A 17,692-nucleotide genomic window follows, 5' to 3' on the forward strand; every position below is an offset into this window, starting at 1 on the left:
GTGTTGTCGGGTGTCAGAATCGTAGCAGTGATGGGGTTAAAATGTTCAGAATTCCAGCAGGATCTCACCCATTCCAAAAAAATCGCTGACGTCTATGGCTACAAGCCATCAAACGTGTAGACTGGGATGAAAGCACCATCAAAAATGCGCGGGTTTGCAGCGCCCACTTCATCACAGGTAAGATCAGGCTATTTATTAAATCTTTCTTTTTTATTCTTTCTAGTCTTCGTTTACTGATGTAGCAAAATACTTTGGTAACGTTTGTCTGATTAGCTGGGTCATAGTTACACAATGTAATGAATATTGTTAGCATGTTAACTTAGCTTTGCATGCAGTTTTGTTTGTAGGAGAGGTCTCGCTTGACTCAAGCAGTCCAGGTTTTGTGCCATCGTTATTTGCGTATGCCGAAAATCACAATTTTAAAGCAAGGATGGAAAGGTAAAATTGTGTGCCCTCACTCTAAATGCCAACTTGCGTTGACTGCTCTAACGTAGCTCCCGCCCCGTTCAGTTTCATTTCTGGTCTCTGCCTCTCGCTTTTTACGCAGCTCTGATTTCTCTTAGCTGCACTCTTTACACTATCATTCCTTTCATGCCATTACCTCCTGCAAATTGCTGTTTAGTGTTGGGATTTGCTCTTGTAGCTAAAGCCACATTGCCATCACATCACTGGCATAGTTTGATTAAAACAAAATGAATATGAATGTCCCATTGTTAATCAAGTTGTACATGCCCGCACATAACATAATCATATGCGTCTAAAGACTTGTAGGCACGAAGTTTTTCGTGGGTGTACACTGAAGTCTTGTCAATAAGGTACGAGTATATATCTGGCCATTGTATACCAGGGAACTTACTAACATCGTCCGTCCACTCTTTAATTAAATGCGGATCCGGTAGGCGATGTCCACTTGTTAGAGTTAACTTATTTATGTAGCATTCTCGATCTTGTAACGACAATTGTTTTGCATAATCTGACAGCTCATAATGCCGGTCTACGGGCAGCGCCATTGTTTCTGAGTCCAGGCTGCGCGTGCATCCTGGCAACGGTCGGTTTGTTTACAAACATGCGAAGGGGTCTATACATTGCACAGGCACTGGAGACTTCTTACAAAAATGCTGATTTAAATATCTCACAAAAGTAATAACACACCGTTTTTTGTGTGTAATATTTATGCGGCACGTCCGCTGTATCCCTGCGTGAGTTGTTACTACGGAAACAATATCAGAAAAATTCATCCACGTCTTCTGACCAATAAGAATCGAGACTTCAGCAGCACTGTGGTAGAAGTTAGTCAAAAAGGCAGGTTAAAGGGATAGTTCGGGATTTTTGACATGAATCTGTATGGCATCCCCATCAATAGTGTCGTGCAAACACACTGACTTACCCCTGACAGCATCCTGTGAGTCCAGTTCTTGTCCAGTTTTGGTCCAGACGAAAGTAGTCCGGCAAGTTTGTTGGGGTCACGAAAGTAAAACGTTTTTCGTCTCAAAACAGTACGTGTTCAAAAGAGTGATATATTTGCATCACAAAACCGTTGCCAAATAAAAAGTCAGACCTCGAAATCGCTTGGCACTATTTTCTCTCCCTTCTCATCACTGCACGCTGCCGGCTTCATCCAGCTGCGGCTCCAGCTTCAAGGATAAGCTGGAGCCGCGTAAGTAGGAGTCCCGGCGGGTGGTTTGTATTCGATTCGTTTATATCCCGACCTTGTCAGCTGTCACATTTATGTTCATGGACCCGGTAAGCTGGTAAATAATATTTTATTTATTTATTTATTTATTTACCAAATTCTAACAGAAAACGAGAGCGCCTGAAAGGGAAAACCGAGCCGAGCCGCCTCACGGCTGTAATGCAAATTGCTTTCCTCCTCAGTATACAAGTGCGCTTCCATGGCAGGGAAAAAGAAACTACCACTGCTGCCTATGTAGTGCCCTATTTATACAAATAGGAGTCATTCAGGATTCAGCCATGTTTTTGCTCCGTGTCATGGCTGAATCCTGAATGACTCCTATTTGTATAAATAGGGCACTACATAGGCGGCAGAATGTAGTTTCTTTTTCCCTGCCATGGAAGCGCACTTGTATACTGAGGAGGAAAGCAATTTGCGTTACAGCCGTGAGGCGGCTCGGCTCGGTTTTCCCTTTCAGGCGCTCTCGTTTTCTGTTAGAATTTGGTAAAGAAAAAATAAATAAATATTATTTACCAGCTTACCGGGTCCATGAACATAAATCTGACAGCTGACAAGGTCGGGATATAAACGAATCGAATACAAACCACTCGCCGGGACTCCTACTTACGCGGCTCCAGCTTATCCTTGAAGCTGGAGCCGCAGCTGGATGAAGCCGGCAGCGTGCAGTGATAAGAAGGGAGAGAAAATAGTGCCAAGCGATTTCGAGGTCTGACTTTTTATTTGGCAATGGTTTTGTGATGCAAATATATCACTCTTTTGAACACGTACTGTTTTGAGACGAAAAACATTTTACTTTCGTGACCCCAACAAACTTGCCGGGCTACTTTCGTCTGGACCAAAACTGGACAAGAACTGGACTCATGTCAAAAATCCCGAACTATCCCTTTAAACAGTGGCAAGTACTTCAGCAAGATGTAAATTTGACTTTTATTTAATAAAAGTTCATTTTCAGTATTTGCCCCTCAAAAAAATAGTCCAGTAAGACCGGTTGATCTGAATTTCAGATCTTAAACGGTGTCACTTGCTTTAATTCGCACAAAACGGAGTCGAATGTCTGTTGGTGCTTGTTATTATGGACTTCCGTGTCGGAAGTGTTCCTTGACTGAGATTCTCTTCAGAATTTCTGCTCCTCGAGAACGTAGTACATCACTTCATCTGCCCCTGCATCCTGGATCTGAAGATGGGCACGCGGCAGCACGGCGACGACGCCTCCGAGGAGAAGGCCGCTCGTCAGATGAGGAAGTGTGAGCAGAGCACCTCTGCCACACTGGGCGTGCGTGTGTGTGGGATGCAGGTAAAAGACAACCATATGTGCCTGGTTTCGTTGTCTGTTTGTTTTGAGAGAATTAGACCTTTTTAGATTTCTCGCCAATGCAAAAGTCAGTCTGTAAACTTTGGTCTCATGCAATGTGATGTAATTGTGTAGATTCCCCAGCAGCATTCTACATTTGCATGGAAAGGTATTCCTGCACCTGGTTTTGCTTCTTCTGTGCACGTCTTCACATAACATCGTTCTAATTTAAGAGATGGAACATTTGGCCTAATTACTCTGCTCAGTCTTGAGTTAATTTTTAAAGGTACAGGATGTTAGCGCTCACTGACTTGCCTGTTCCAGAAACAGCACTTTGTATCTTGTATCACCTGCTGTGCCGAACTTGCGTTCATGTTGTAGTCTCGTATGAAGTACATCTAAACATAAACTAGTCAAACGAGTCACCGTAACAGACCAGACACTCGCGACAAACTTTACTAGAGGTTAAAGAGACGCAGATCGTTACCAGCAAACCGCTTGAATTACACGCACGCGCACTCAAGTTTGCAATAATAAAATGGGAAGAAATTCAACACCACCTCCTGTTAGTCATTACTGGCTTTAACGAACTCTCAAACTCAACAATTCGGACCTGTGTTACAATACAAACTCTACGAGGATAAAATCAGCCATAATCTACCGTCCATTAGCCTCTTGCTAAAGTAGAGAACGGATATCTGTTCATCAAGAAATAAAGCGAAAACTCCATCTTAGAGGATCAGAATCATTCAGTTTCTCGGTCTTGTTTACTTTTTTACATGTTCATGAGTGCAAGTTTTCCGGCATGTGCCGGAAGCTCCGGTGTTTTCGGTTCTGAAAAAGTCATTTTTCCAAATCGTGTAAATCCGTTGAGATTTTCGGGGGGGAAAAGGGGTGGCCCTCTTACTGTCTCGCTCTCAGCGTATTACCGGGTTACCGTGGTACAGTCTCTGGACGAGACAAATCTTTTCATCTCGTCTTCGCTATACGCCGCTCACTGATGAGCGGTCCTGACTAGCCCATTGTTTCACGGTGTTATACATGTATGATATGGTTCACGCACGTAGCACGTATCATTGTTCGACCAAATCAACACCGCTATTCCCATGAGTCGCCATTTCTTTTGATGCAAGTTATAACGGTGCTTTTGATTGGCTCACTGTTAACTGCCGTCCAATGAAACTTCAGCTTTTATAATAAGCCTTATTTCGCTTCCCTACCTTGCGACAGATCCACGTGCTTTGCCTCTGGTTGCTGATCAAAATATGTCAAAATGAAGTTTTTATCGGAAGGCTCCAATACAGAAGAATTAGAAAAGACGTCTAGAAATAAATAGAGATGGGAATGGTTAAGCGTGTGTGACAAAAACAGTGACAAATGGGGAATATGGCTGAGAAAACCGGACGTCCCGGGAGTTGCGTATTGTGACTGCTGTTCAAAGACTATCAAGTACGGCTCCAGCGGGAAGAAGCGACTTAAAAGTCACGCCGATGAGACGAATCACTTTTCTGATTTTTGTGCTATGTAGTAATAAGTGAATTCAAAACATTTATTGGTGATTTAAATTGTCATCTGATATTGTGCGATGTGCAAATGCAGTGTGCTTTCTTCTAGAATTGAAATTATTCATCACAAGTATCTGCTTTTATAAACTTTTTTTTTTGACATTTGATTACCTTTCAATTATTAAATAAAAGTAAGGTCGGTTTTGAAATAAGTTTGTTAGCTTTATCATCTTTTCTAATGTGGTTGTTAGGTTGAAAAACTCATTTGTAGTCAGTAATGGATTATAAAATATTAGATATTTTTGTATATGGAAAAAGCTGAATCTTGTTATTTGCTAAAATCCAGGAGTTTCTGAGGACATCAAGACATGTGGCCCCTTATTTTAACTCAAGCTGTGTACCGGTATATATTGTAAAAAAGGTATCACAACAAAAGCATATTAAAAATGGTTGTTTCAACATTTAAATTAGTAGTTGCTAGATGTTTTGAAATGTCAAGCCTTGTACTTGAAATATTATTTCAGATGAATTGATGAAATGTATTAAACATTTGATGTGAATATGCAAATCATATAGCTATTAATATTATAAATGTTTGCACGAGATTGCATGAGAGACAACCATTTTAACTTGTAATTTATATATTTTTTTCGAGCCCTAAGGGGGGCTCACCCCGCTTTGTAACCCCCCCTGCATGGCTGCGCCATGCACGTCTGACTTTGTCAGACTTTTCAGGTTTTTGAAAATTTTATACTTGTACCCATGCATGTTGATACACACACACACACACACACACACACACACACACACACACACACACACACACACACACAATGGATTGGCTGTCACAGTAAACTCTCATTTCATGCCTAATATTGGGATGTAATTACTTTTAGATGTATCTCAGCTGATGCATTATGTACGTGACCTAACACAATACTGACTGAACAATTATGAGATTGTTTATAGAGTTAAAAAAAAAAAACCACACACGCACTGCGGCTTTCAATCTGTCAGCAGTAAAATTCACTATTGCATCCATGTTTAGAGGTTTTGTTTGTTTATAGTACTTTTTCAGGCAGTCTCGAGGTAGCGACACCAAGAATGTACATCCTGTTTAATGTGCACACACAGCGTTTAATGTTATATCCACCGCCTTGTTTGAGTACACGCTGGTGCTTTGGTCAGGCTTCCAAGCAGGAAGTGGCTTTCATTAATGGCTTTCCTGCTTTCTAATTCTAGAGCCATGACAAGGGGCTGTGAAGTGAGGAATGAGGCTGCTGGGCTGAGTGAAGTGGCTCCCGTTATAGCCGTCCACTTCTATCTAGCAGGGAATAACCGTTTTACTCTGACTGATATAGCGTGTCGAAGTCTGATAACTCTATCTGCAGTGAAAGACCTGGAACAAAAACAACCAGAGCAGATTAATGCCCTGCTTTTGCTCCACCGTGTTGGTTTATTGAACGTGTATACAGCCGTGACGTTGGAACGCTGAAATCGACCTACGATGCGACTGTGTCATGATTAGGCTGGTTTATAAAAAGACTGTCTCATCCTGATAAATTCGAGGAGGAATGTCACTCAGTGCATTTACATGCACATAGAGAAAATCGAATTTCTGCCGTTGCTCGACTGAAATCGAAGTTCTAAATGCCATGGAAACACCTTAGCTCGGCTGAAATTGAACCGAACTTGATTTCTCGTAATCAAGCCACACGACTTAGGCTACGTTTACATTAGACCGTGTCTGTCTCGTTTTCTTCACGGATGCACTGTCCGTTTACATTAAACCGCCTGGAAACGCCGGGAAACGGGAATCCGCCAGCGTCCACGTATTCAATCCAGATCGTATCAGCTCCAGTGCTGTGTAAACATTGAGAATACGCGGATACGCTGTGCTGAGCTCTAGCTGGCGTCTCATTGGACAACGTCACTGTGACATCCACCTTCCTGATTCGCTGGCGTTGGTCATGTGACGCGACTGCTGAAAAACGGCACGGACTTCCGCCTTGTATCACCTTTCATTAAAGAGTATAAAAGTATGAAAATACTGCAAATACTGATGCAAATACTGCCCATTGTGTAGTTATGATTGTCTTTAGGCTTGCCATCCTTCCACTTGCAAGTAGTAAGTGATATGCGCTGGGATCACACACACAGCGGCTCAGTCCCGAATCACAGCTTGTGCACTTCACTCGCGCGCTCTGTGAGCTGCGCAAGGCCGGAGTGCGCACCCTCCAGAGGGCACTCGCTGTTCAGGGCGGAGTGATTTGGAGCGCAGGATGCCTGCGGAGCCGAGCGTATCCGTGTATTGATATTGCTGTGTGCACGCAAATCGTGTATTGGTGTTGCTGTGTGCACACTAATCGTTTTAAAAACGTTAATCTGACGATCTGCTGATACGATCTAATGTAAACATGGGCTCAGATTATGCAATTTTTGCCGAGCTACTTAGTGCATGTATACCCTGTCGAGCTACTTACTTCAGCACTGCCCCTTCCGGAAGTGACGAGACGACAAGCGGGAAACACGACAGCCTCGGTCGGCATGACAACAGCAGTAGCGAGCAGCAGAAGAGGTCAGGAGGAACAAACGAAGAAGAGAAAATGGCGAGCAGAAACGTGCACTTCTGGAGCAATGAGGAGACAGAGTTCATGCTCATTCAGCTTAAGGAGTTGAATATATTAAAATTCATGGACGGAACTGATAACTTTGTTTACACTCTTGAATAGCTCTTCTTCATGACGACAACCGGAAGTGTACCAACACGATGGGGCGTGTAGCGCCACCTGTGGCTCGGGTGCACAATGTACCTCACACAATAGCTCGATTTCCTTGTGTGCATGTAGGACTGGATTTCTCTGGCACCCCTGCTGGGACCCTTAGCTCGATTACCGACAGTAGCTCGATTTGGATGCGCATGTAAACGTACTGACTGTTCATATATCTGAATTATTTATGTATTTTGAAGAGAAGCAGCCTTGATTCTCACACGTACACTAAAGCACAGACTTAAGCACACAAAGAAATTCCTCCTCTGCATTTAACCCATCTGAAGCAGTGAACACACATGCACACTCAAGTGAGCAATGAACACACACACACAGAGCAACAGGCAGCTATGCTGCAGCAGCTGGGGGGTTAGGGTGCTTTGCTCAAGGGCACTTCAGCTCAACCTCACGCCATGGCTGCCCCAAGTTAACCTAACCGCATGTCTTTGAACTATGGGGGGGAAACCGAAGGAAACCCATGCAGACACAGAGAGAACATGCAAACTTTCCACACAGAAAGGCCCCCGTCGGCCGCTGAGCTCGACCCCAGAACCTTCTTGCCGTGAGGCGACAATGCGAACCACTACACCAGCGTGCCGCCTACAGTGTGAGAGGAAAATACATACAAGATCCTGTGTTTTTATTTCCTAGCTAGTTAACTCCAGCAGGCATTTTGTTATGCAATATCCTACATAATGACCGAATTTTGTCTTAAAGGGTCTTAAATAAGATTACTCCTGCATAAGGACAAGAAGTAAATCAGAATTTAGTTTAATCTCATCTGCAAGAAAGCAGAACTTGGGGTGAAGAAATTTAAAAAAAAAAAAAAGGTACCCTATGGGTACATGTGGCTACTACTTATAAATGTTTTCTGATCCAATGTCCATACAGTAAATATAGCATATATGCATGTTATCGATGATGCTCGCCTCATCTCTCTCTTGCAAACATCAAGCTGTGAGCAGCATCAGGGCTTTGTTCAAAATGCAGTGCTGTGAACTAGATCTATTTTCAAAATGGTAAGAAGGCGCTTGCTCATGAATTGTCTTCGAAGCATTATTTTAGTACTAAAAAAAAAAATTAAAGCGAATAGCACAAGTTTGACCGATTATACTTAGTTTTCACAATTGTCAAAGAATATCAAATTTATTTTTAAAAAATTATTCTTCATTGAAGAACATGAGTACTCATTACAACTCTCGTTGAATGGCTGGAATTCTTAGCCTAAATATCTGCCAAAAAGCTCAAAAAAAAAAAAAACCTTTCGTTTGACCTTTCAGAAGGACCAAATGAAAGCTGTGATAATCAAAAGGTAAATTTTCTTAAAATAAACACCACTTCCTTGATATCGAATCAGTAGCCTTGGTGAACCACGAGGTGAATTTTAGTTTATCTTGCGATATTACGAAGTTATAACGAGGTTTCTCTTATTTCGTTTCTGGTTCTGATTAGTTCTGAAGTTTATCAAGAAATAGAACGGGTAATCGAACTTGAGTGCTGATTGGTTGCGGAGTTTTACTACTGTTACACGTTCTTGCATTCATATACACAACGTTCAGACTGCAACCTGAAACGACCCATATCCGATTTGTTGTGAAATCCGATTTTTTTTGTTAGGCCGTTCACATTACCAATTATCTGAGACTTGTATGCGATCTCCAATATGAACGGAAAACGACCCAAAAGTGTCCCGCATGCGCAAATTGACACATAATAAGCACATCTACGTAATACGTAAACAAAAAAAAAAGCGCAGTCTTCAAGTTTGCAAGTAAAGCATGGAGATGAGGCGAGACCTGGCGATGTGGTTTTTGTGGCGGCGGCGGAACTCACACAATAATCTGATTAATGTGGGCAGCAGACTAATGAGACCGAAGGTGTCAAATTACTGGAAATTTCCAGAACAATCTTATAATCTTGTAATACAGGATGGTTTAAGTTATAAATCAGTTTATAGAAACTGTTTTTTATTTAATCAGGCTAACAGATCAACATCCAGGTCCCTACCAAATCCACCATTAGCTTGATCAATTCTATAAAAGTCTATTTAAATTCTGAAAACTGTACAAATGTTGTTGTTTTCCACCAAAGAGGCGGGATTAGCCAACGCAGAATAGTGACGTTTGTCTCTTGTTGATGACGTGTAGGTCGCATGAATGCGACCTGTCCGGTCAGACTGCAGTCGCATGTGAAAATAACGGATATGCATCGGAATTAGGACCACACATCCAAGCGGCCTGGGTCACGTGAAAAAATCGGATCTGTGTCGTTCAGATTGTCAATAACAAATCGGATACAGGTCGCATATGGGCAAAAAAATCGGATATGGGTCGTTTCAGGGTGCAGTCTGAACGTAGTCTTCGTTCTTGTGTACCTTTTTGATGACGCGAGATCAGCTGTTCATATCGTGAGATCACTATTCGCTCTTCTGGTGCTTTGTAATACTTGCGTGCATACGCATTGCATTATTGTTACAGTCATTCTTATAACACGATGATAACGTGAGCTCAACTGTTCATGTCGCGAGATCACGATGAACTGTTGTGGTGATTTGTAATGCTTACGCGCATGCACTATTGTAATCTTTATGCGTATGCGCAGTGCATGATTGTTACACTTGGATTCTTGCAGCACGATGACATAGTGGCTATCGAGTCTATTTGAGACAGTAGCCACAAAAAAAATATATAAAAACCTATCCTATATGATCTCCTTGTTGTTGACCTTTCACCTTGTGGTTTTTTTTTTTTTTACAGTCTAAATGCTTGACTGCAACCACTAGTTACCAGCATGTACTGTTCATGCCATCATAAAATTACTAGTGTATTAATATATACAGTGATATGCAAAAGTTTGGGCACCCTTGCTGAAAATGTCTGTTACTGTGAATAGTTAAGTGAGCAGAAGATGAACTGATCACCAAAAGGCATAAAGGTAAAGACATTACTTTTCAGCGTTTTGTGCAAGACTTGTGTATTATTTTTTTTGTACAATTGGAGAGTGAAAAAAGAAAAGGAACACCATGTGAAAGTTTGGGCGCCCCAATACATTTGAGTTCTCAGGTAACTTTTACCAAGGCTCCAGACCTTAATTAGCTTATTGAGCTGTGGCTTGTTCAAATTCTTCGTTAGGAAAGGTCAGATGATGCAGATTTCAAAGCTGTATAAATTCTCTGACTCCTCAAACTTGTCCCTAAAATCAACAGCCATGGGCTCCTCTAAGCAACTCCCTCGCATTCTGAATAATAAAATAATTGATGCTCACAAAGCAGGAGAAGGATACAAGAATGTAGCAAAGTGTTTTCAGGTAGCTGTTTCCTCAGATCGTAATGTTATTAAGAAATGGCAGTTAACAGAAACAGTGGAGATCAAGGTGAGGTCTGGAAGACGAAGAAAACTTTCTGAAAGAACTGCTCGTTGGATTGCTAGAAAGGCAAATAAAAACCCTGTTTGACTGCAAAAGACCTTCAGAAAGATTTAGCGGACCCTGGAGTGGTGGTGCACTGTTCTACTATGCAGCGACACCTGAACAAATATGACCTTCATGGGAGAGTCATCAGAAGAAAACCTTTCCTGCGTCCTAGCCACAAAATTCAGTGTCTGAAGTTTGCAAATGAACATCTAAATAAGCCTGATGCATTCTGGAAACAAGTCCCATGGACTCATGAAATCAAAATAGAACTTTTTGGCCACAATGTGCAAAGGTATGTTTGGAGAAAAAAGGGTGCCAAATTCCAGGAAAAGAACACGTCTCCAACTCTGAAGCATGGGTGTGGATCGATCATGCTTTGGGGTTGTGTTGCAGCCAGTGGCACAGGGCACATTTCATTGGTCGAGGGAATTCGATTGGATTCGAATAAATACCAGCAAACTCTGGAAGCAAACATCACAGCATCTGTACAAAAGTTGAAGTTAAAATAGGATGGGTCCTACAATAAGACGATGATCCAAAACACACCTCAAAATCTACAATGGAATACCTCAAGAGGCACAAGCTGAAGGTTTTGCCCTGGCCCTCACAGTCCCCGACCTAAATATCACTGAAAATCTGTGGATAGATCTCAAAAGAGCAGTGCATGCAAGACTGCCCAAAAAACTTGTAGAACTGGAAGCCTTTTGCAAGGACGAATGTGTGAAAATCCCCCAGGTAAGAACTGAAAGATTATTAGCTGGCTACAAAAAGTGCTTACAAGCTGTGATACTTGCCAAAGTGGGTGTTACTAGGTACTGACCATGCAGGGTGCCCAAACTTTTGCTTCGGGCCCTTTTCCTTTTTTTTTTGTCATTTTGAAAATGTAAAAGATGAAAATAAAAATTTGTTTTTGCTTAAAATAGAAAGGGAATGAGTCATCTTTAACTTTATGCCTTTTGGAGATCATTTCATCTTCAACTTGCTTAACTGTTCACAGTAACAGCAATTTTGACCAGGGGTGCCCAAACTTTTGCATACCACTGTAAAAGCAATTGAATATGAAGTAAATAAAATGTGAATACGTGTGTTTGATAACCTGAGACTTGTGCCTTTTGTCCCAGGTGTACCAGATGGACACGGGCCACTATCTCTGCCGCAACAAGTACTACGGCCGAGGCCTGTCAATCGAGGGCTTCCGCCATGCACTCTACCAGTTCATGCACAACGGTGCTGAGCTGCGCCGGGACCTTTTTGAGCCCGTCTTGAGCAAGCTGCGCAGCCTCAAAGCCGTGCTCGAGCGCCAGGCCTCATACCGCTTCTACTCCAGCTCTCTGCTCATCATCTACGAAGGGAGGGAACCCGATCGTTCCGATGCATCTTCCGAGAAAGAGATCACCGCAGGGTGCCAGTCTCTGCCCCCAGACCCGCCTCCTGCCCCAAACATCGATGTGCGCATGATAGACTTTGCCCACAGCACCTTCAAAGGCTTCCGGGACGACCAGACGGTGCACGATGGGCCTGACCGGGGCTACGTGTTCGGACTCGAGAGCCTCATCAAGATTCTCGAAGGGATCCGTGAGGACAACCAGTAGTCAAAACAGCGCTTTTGCCTCTACGTTTTTCTTACGATCCCCACTTCCTCCCTCATCCTCAATTATTTCTGTACTGTCTACATGGTGGCAGTGATGAAACTGACGTTTCTGTGAATGGTGGCACTTGGAGACGTGCTGCAAGCGGGGAGGCGTGGCCTCTGCATCTTTCAGCCATCAGCACTTGGAGCACGAGGGTGGCGTTATGAAGCTTTTCTTATGGGAGGGGAGATCGGAGGTGACCTCTGGCTGGGTCTTTACTCTCACCCCACCCCCCCTTCAGAAATGGCAGGAACGGTTCCCTGAAAAAGGAGCCGGGATCATTTTGTGGATTCGTCGCCACCGTGTGGCCATTTGAGGTTTTGCAGTCAGAAAAGAGAAGGCAGCCGCAGCTCAGGGCAAGTCCAGGGTCAGGTCCTCTTTACGTTATTGGGTCGGTGGAGGGAGTGTGTACGAGTGTGTGTGTTTGTGTGTGGAGGATAGTAATGTTTGGGGAATAGATCCCCACTGCAGTATTCCTACAGGGGCTCAGAAAAGGGAGCAGTTATGAAAGCTTTACTGTAAAATAAGGGTGGAAGGCTTACTAGCCCCCCTTGATGATGATAAATAAAAAGGTGATTCCCACCTAGTACTATCAAATACCATCCACAGCCTAGCTGTGCACACCCAATCCTGTTTGAGGTCACATGCTTTTTAATATATATATATATATATTTTTTATTTAAAAAAAAAAGTTATTTCTGCAGTTATCCACTTCAGTTAGAGCCAACATTGCATTTTGTCATTTTATTCATTTATTTTTGCTTTTTCTTTCTTTCTTTTGTATTAAATTCCTTCCTTTTCTGGTTTATGGTAGTACTGCGAGTCCTAGGTTAGTCTGTGGGACAGTGTGTATATCCGTAGACACCATCTTGTTCTCTTATTTGTCTCAAATATGGTTATGCTGAAAGAAACCCCTTCCTATCTTTTGCACTGTAGATTTGGATTGTGTTCTAAAAGCATCCAGCATGGTTCTTCGATCCCCTTCTTCCACCCTCACCTGCCATTTTATTCCTGGTTTTAGGACTGTTGAATAAATTATTCACATGTTCAGAGTAAACTGTCCATCAGCACATGTAGCAACACGATTAGAGACCACCACCTCCTCTTCCCTTTTTGCTCGTCGTGTCCCCTTTCCCGTCACCACTCAGTTAGGGTGTAGTGTATGTGTAGATGGAGCTATTATAGCCGTCATCCTTTTTGGTGATCAGTGGTTTCTTTCCCCTCCCTGGCACACGACAGACTCCACTTTATCTAGATCGTCGTCTCTGTGTAATCGGATGCAATGCGTTGTCCTGCACATGCGTACTGATATTATTGCAATTATCAGTGTAGTACTGCTGTTCTGTTGTGATCCCCGACCTGTATAGGGGCGACGCCTCTTTGTATTGTAATCAAGAATTGAGTGGTCATCATTACTATTGAGTCTAGACTAGATTAGATCCTCTGTCCTGCTCTGGATGTCACAGGAATGGCCACCGTTTCTGCTCCGTCTTTAGGACTCTTTCTTTTTGTTTTCATGCACTACGGAAAGGGAAAATGCACACTGAAACTGTTTCATCATTTGTCCAAGTGCAAAGCATAAATAGGTGGGTTGCATCTGATGTCGCATCCGCCTCATTATATATGCAAGACATGAAGTGGTGGTCAGCTAAGATCACGATTCACAAAGCGTTACTATCGCTGGGGTGTTCAAATGCCCTACGCTTTTGTTTTGGGCTGCTCGAAACAAACACACTGTGGAGCTGATAAGTTCCTTCTAGGTTCCCTGTGAAGTGATAAAGGGTAAAAGAGCAAAGCATTTTAGCAAAAGACTGTGAGAAAGGTGGCTCTTGAACCTCAAAGGGAGCCGAGTCAAAGAACGCTCAAGTTTGCGCTGATCGCTTCGTGAAAGGTTTGTAAATTTCCGTTTCCGGTTGAGAGTACGCTGTGCGCGTTCTGGCTGCCGCTTCTCACCGGAGCTTTTAATTTAATTTAATTTAATTTTCCTTTTTTGTTTGTTTTTCTTTTTTGTGTGTGTTTGAGTGTTTCGTCCGCTGGTTGTGGTGTAGCTCCAGACCCAGTTTTGGGCGTCTGTTCCCTCCAGGTCTTGGTTCGCTGTTGGTGATGCCTGTGCTCCTCGCTATGGACTGCAGTAAGCTCGTCGCTCTTTTAACATCGTGGTTGTCCAGCGCTCTGTGCAGCGGTGCTTTTGTGCTTGGCGCGGCGTTCCAAGCGATGTGGCTGTGCAGGTGGTTTGGGACATGGTGGTGCTTCTGTGCTCGCTTTATGGATCCATGGCGTGATGTTGCCCGGCAGCGTCGCGGCGGCTGTGCAGGCCGTGTGGGATTTATTTTCGTGTGCCTTTTGGTGGGACTGTGGCAGCTACGCCACTGGAATGACATCCTGACCTCCTTTTGGTGGACTTTTATTATTATTATTATTTTTTAAATTGTAAAGCGATCTTGGGTATGAGAAAGGCGCGATATAAATTCAACTGATTATTTTCAATTCCCCTGATTTTTTTAAAATTTTGTTTGGATTCGCAAATCACTTTTCGCCATTTTCCGTTATTTTGTGACGTGTTGAAGTTCAGGAGACGCTCAAGTCCTCATGTGTTTTTGTTTACTGTTTGACCGTGGTCGCCATATTGTAAACTAACGCGCACGTTTTCACTTTCTTTATCAGGACGTCCTAACAATGTTTACAAGGCAGTGATGTAGACTGGGCTCCGACACTGAACTAGAGAGATAAGATAATCGAGACGGTCCACGTAAACCCAAAAGCAGAGCTCATGAGTTCACAACACGAAACCGCTTCCCCGGCCGTGCGGTTACAGAGAGCCGTGATGACTTCTCCGTCCTGTTTCACCAATCCCCAGGTCTTTCTGTGGATGTTTTGTGAATGATTTACCTGGAAGAGAAGAGCACGGAGGATTGAGAATCGAGCAGCTGTGATGTGTTTACACTTGAGCCTAATTCTTGTAGCGTCCGAGCAACCGTCGTAAAGATGTGTACAAAAATGCCGACTTAGCCAGGCAAAAACGATACAGGATTTATCTTGTAGTGTCTCGATCGCCAGATCTTTAACCCAGCCACATTTTAAAAAGTTGTTCGCTTTCATGCTCTTCCAGGTTTTCGTCTGCGTCGAACGATGTCTGCAGCACCAGGTAGTTTGAGATGTCGGGGAACTCAACGTATGGATAGTTTTCCAACTCGTAGGAAAAATACTTCTTTATTAGCATGTTAGGATCGATTCCATCACAAAGAGCAACTTTCTGAAGGTATCTTGACTGTGCATTGGCCTCTAAACTGTGAAAACAGTCGGAGACTTGTCACTAGCTCTCTGCATCACGGCGGCCACATCGGTTTGCCTGACCACCACTTCATTCACTGGAAATAAACTCGCAAGCAAAAGTCACATGACTGAAAGAATACAACCTATACTGCGAGTGTCAACTACGTATCTTCATATACAATAACTGACCGTTTTGCTGTGCAGGCACTCAGAGCAGTAAGAAAAAAAAAAAAAACAAGCCAGGATTTACAAGACGGGTGTGGATTTCTGTCCTGTTTGTGCTTTGTGATCATGGTTCCAAAATCGAGATCAGCTCTCTGACACATACGTGTGTGTGTGTGTATAAATACTTACCCAGGGTTCATGTTTGTCCAGCCTTTCAATGTTCGAGAGCTGACCAGGATACGAAGGTTTAAAAGCGGTCGTTAATCATTACCCTGCTGCTTTGATGAGTGCGGTTCCCGTCTTCTCGAGCGTAACAAAGTCTGTTCTGTGCCAGGGCAGGAGAAAATGCTCACACGACTTGCGGAAAATCAAAGTTGCTGTCTTTCGTGTCCGGATGAAATCACAAACAGGTCTCCTCTGTGGTGGATGTTCTTAGTCTCTCCATAGATATGAGATCGTATGAGTAGAGAGGAAAAAAAAAAACCTTATCCCAAAATAAGTATGTATTTCTCCCTTTCTTGTTGCATGGGTGGATATTTTTTTAAGAAAAATATGACATCTTTGAATGTGAGTTATAAATCATTTATTTAAGAAAACTGTTGTTTTGTCTCCTTTATTTCATTGCCATGATAAGTACATGAAAAGTTGTCATCAAATCTTTTTTTCAAAAACAGTAACGGGCAAGTTTAAACTCCGATACTGTTTCGTCTTGAAATAAATAATGCAGGTGTGACTGGTAATGAAACCAGTATTGTAAATGTACATTGAGGCGGCTCAATTTTACATATATCTGGCTCTCAAAAATTCACTGATCAGACTCCTGAGCTTTCGGTGTTAAACAGAAATTCAGATCTTGCCATGGAAGAGGATCGTGGCCTGAAAATGACACTCCATCTCTGGTTTCAGGATGTACCCTAGGCAAGGCAAGTTTATTTATATAGCACATTTTATACACAATGGCAGTTCAATGTGCTTTACAGAAGCAAAAACAAAAACAGTAAACAATAGAGAAATAAAATTACATAAAATAATTTTATTTTTAATCTAAAACAATTAATTAAAAGAATTAAAAGAAAATAATAAGAATTAAACAATAGTAGAAATAAAATAATAAAACGCCAAAAAGGAGAAAAAGAAACCAGCGGAATAAAATAGAATAAAATTAAAGTAAATTTAAAACATGCAGAGAAAGTAAAGATTATAAAAAATGTAAAAATATTAATTATTTAACAGAAAGCATCTGAAAACAGCTTGGTCTTTAACCTAGATTTGAAGCTGCCAGCATTTTTAATGTCCTCTGGCAGTTGGTTCCATAGCTGTACTGAATAGTAGCTAAAAGCTGCTTCACCACACTTTGTTTTAACAACAGGTTTTAATAGTAAATTTTTCTGTTGCAATCTGGTAGATCTGATTGGGTTAGGCCGCTGCAGCATATCAGAGAGGTAATTGGGCCCTGTACCATTTAGAGATTTATACCCTAAAGTTCATTAGGTAGGGAGTAAAACACTCGAGTATGCTGTCGCAGGAAAATAATCAACGACGGAGTGGTGTGATGCAGCCTGATGTAAAGCAGAATTACTTTTCCACCTTTAAGTGTTTTACGGTGCGTTCATGTGCTATGGGAATTATGGTAAATACCAAACGCCGACATGGAAAGCACACATGAACGCCCCCTCTTGTGGTATTTTCCACTGGGCAACTCGTAGAAAATTTTGATACACGAGTTGCCGAGATGAGATGAACCTTAACCTTTTCAACATGGCGGCGAGCGGTACAAGACTAGCTTATGAACCAAGAAAGAAGTGGTTTTCACCTACGGAAAGCTGACTCTCACCTTTTAAACGAGTCATGTTATGTATATTATATTATTATAATACGTATATTATAGCCTAATACGAAATATTCTATGGCTGTCCAAAGAACGCCAACAATGATCTAGATACTGGCTACTC

At 42.4% G+C, this 17,692-nt stretch overlaps 1 protein-coding gene across 3 annotated transcripts in view; it reads left to right on the forward strand.

Annotated features, from left to right (window-relative positions):
• ip6k1 (inositol hexakisphosphate kinase 1) overlaps positions 1-16,336 on the forward strand; it is a 104,868-nt gene extending 88,532 nt beyond the window's left edge. For all 3 annotated transcript variants that reach the window (XM_060910036.1, XM_060910035.1, XM_060910033.1), the window contains exons 5-6: positions 2,812-2,987; positions 11,793-16,336. In XM_060910036.1, coding sequence (XP_060766019.1) covers positions 2,812-2,987; positions 11,793-12,263 — 647 coding nt within the window. In that variant the 3' untranslated portion in view covers positions 12,264-16,336. The remainder of the gene's footprint in view (positions 1-2,811; positions 2,988-11,792) is intronic.
• Positions 16,337-17,692: the final 1,356 nt, after the last annotated feature.

The sequence above is a fragment of the Neoarius graeffei genome, chromosome 26 (assembly GCF_027579695.1).
Source record: "Neoarius graeffei isolate fNeoGra1 chromosome 26, fNeoGra1.pri, whole genome shotgun sequence".
In the NCBI taxonomy this organism is placed as follows: domain Eukaryota; kingdom Metazoa; phylum Chordata; class Actinopteri; order Siluriformes; family Ariidae; genus Neoarius; species Neoarius graeffei.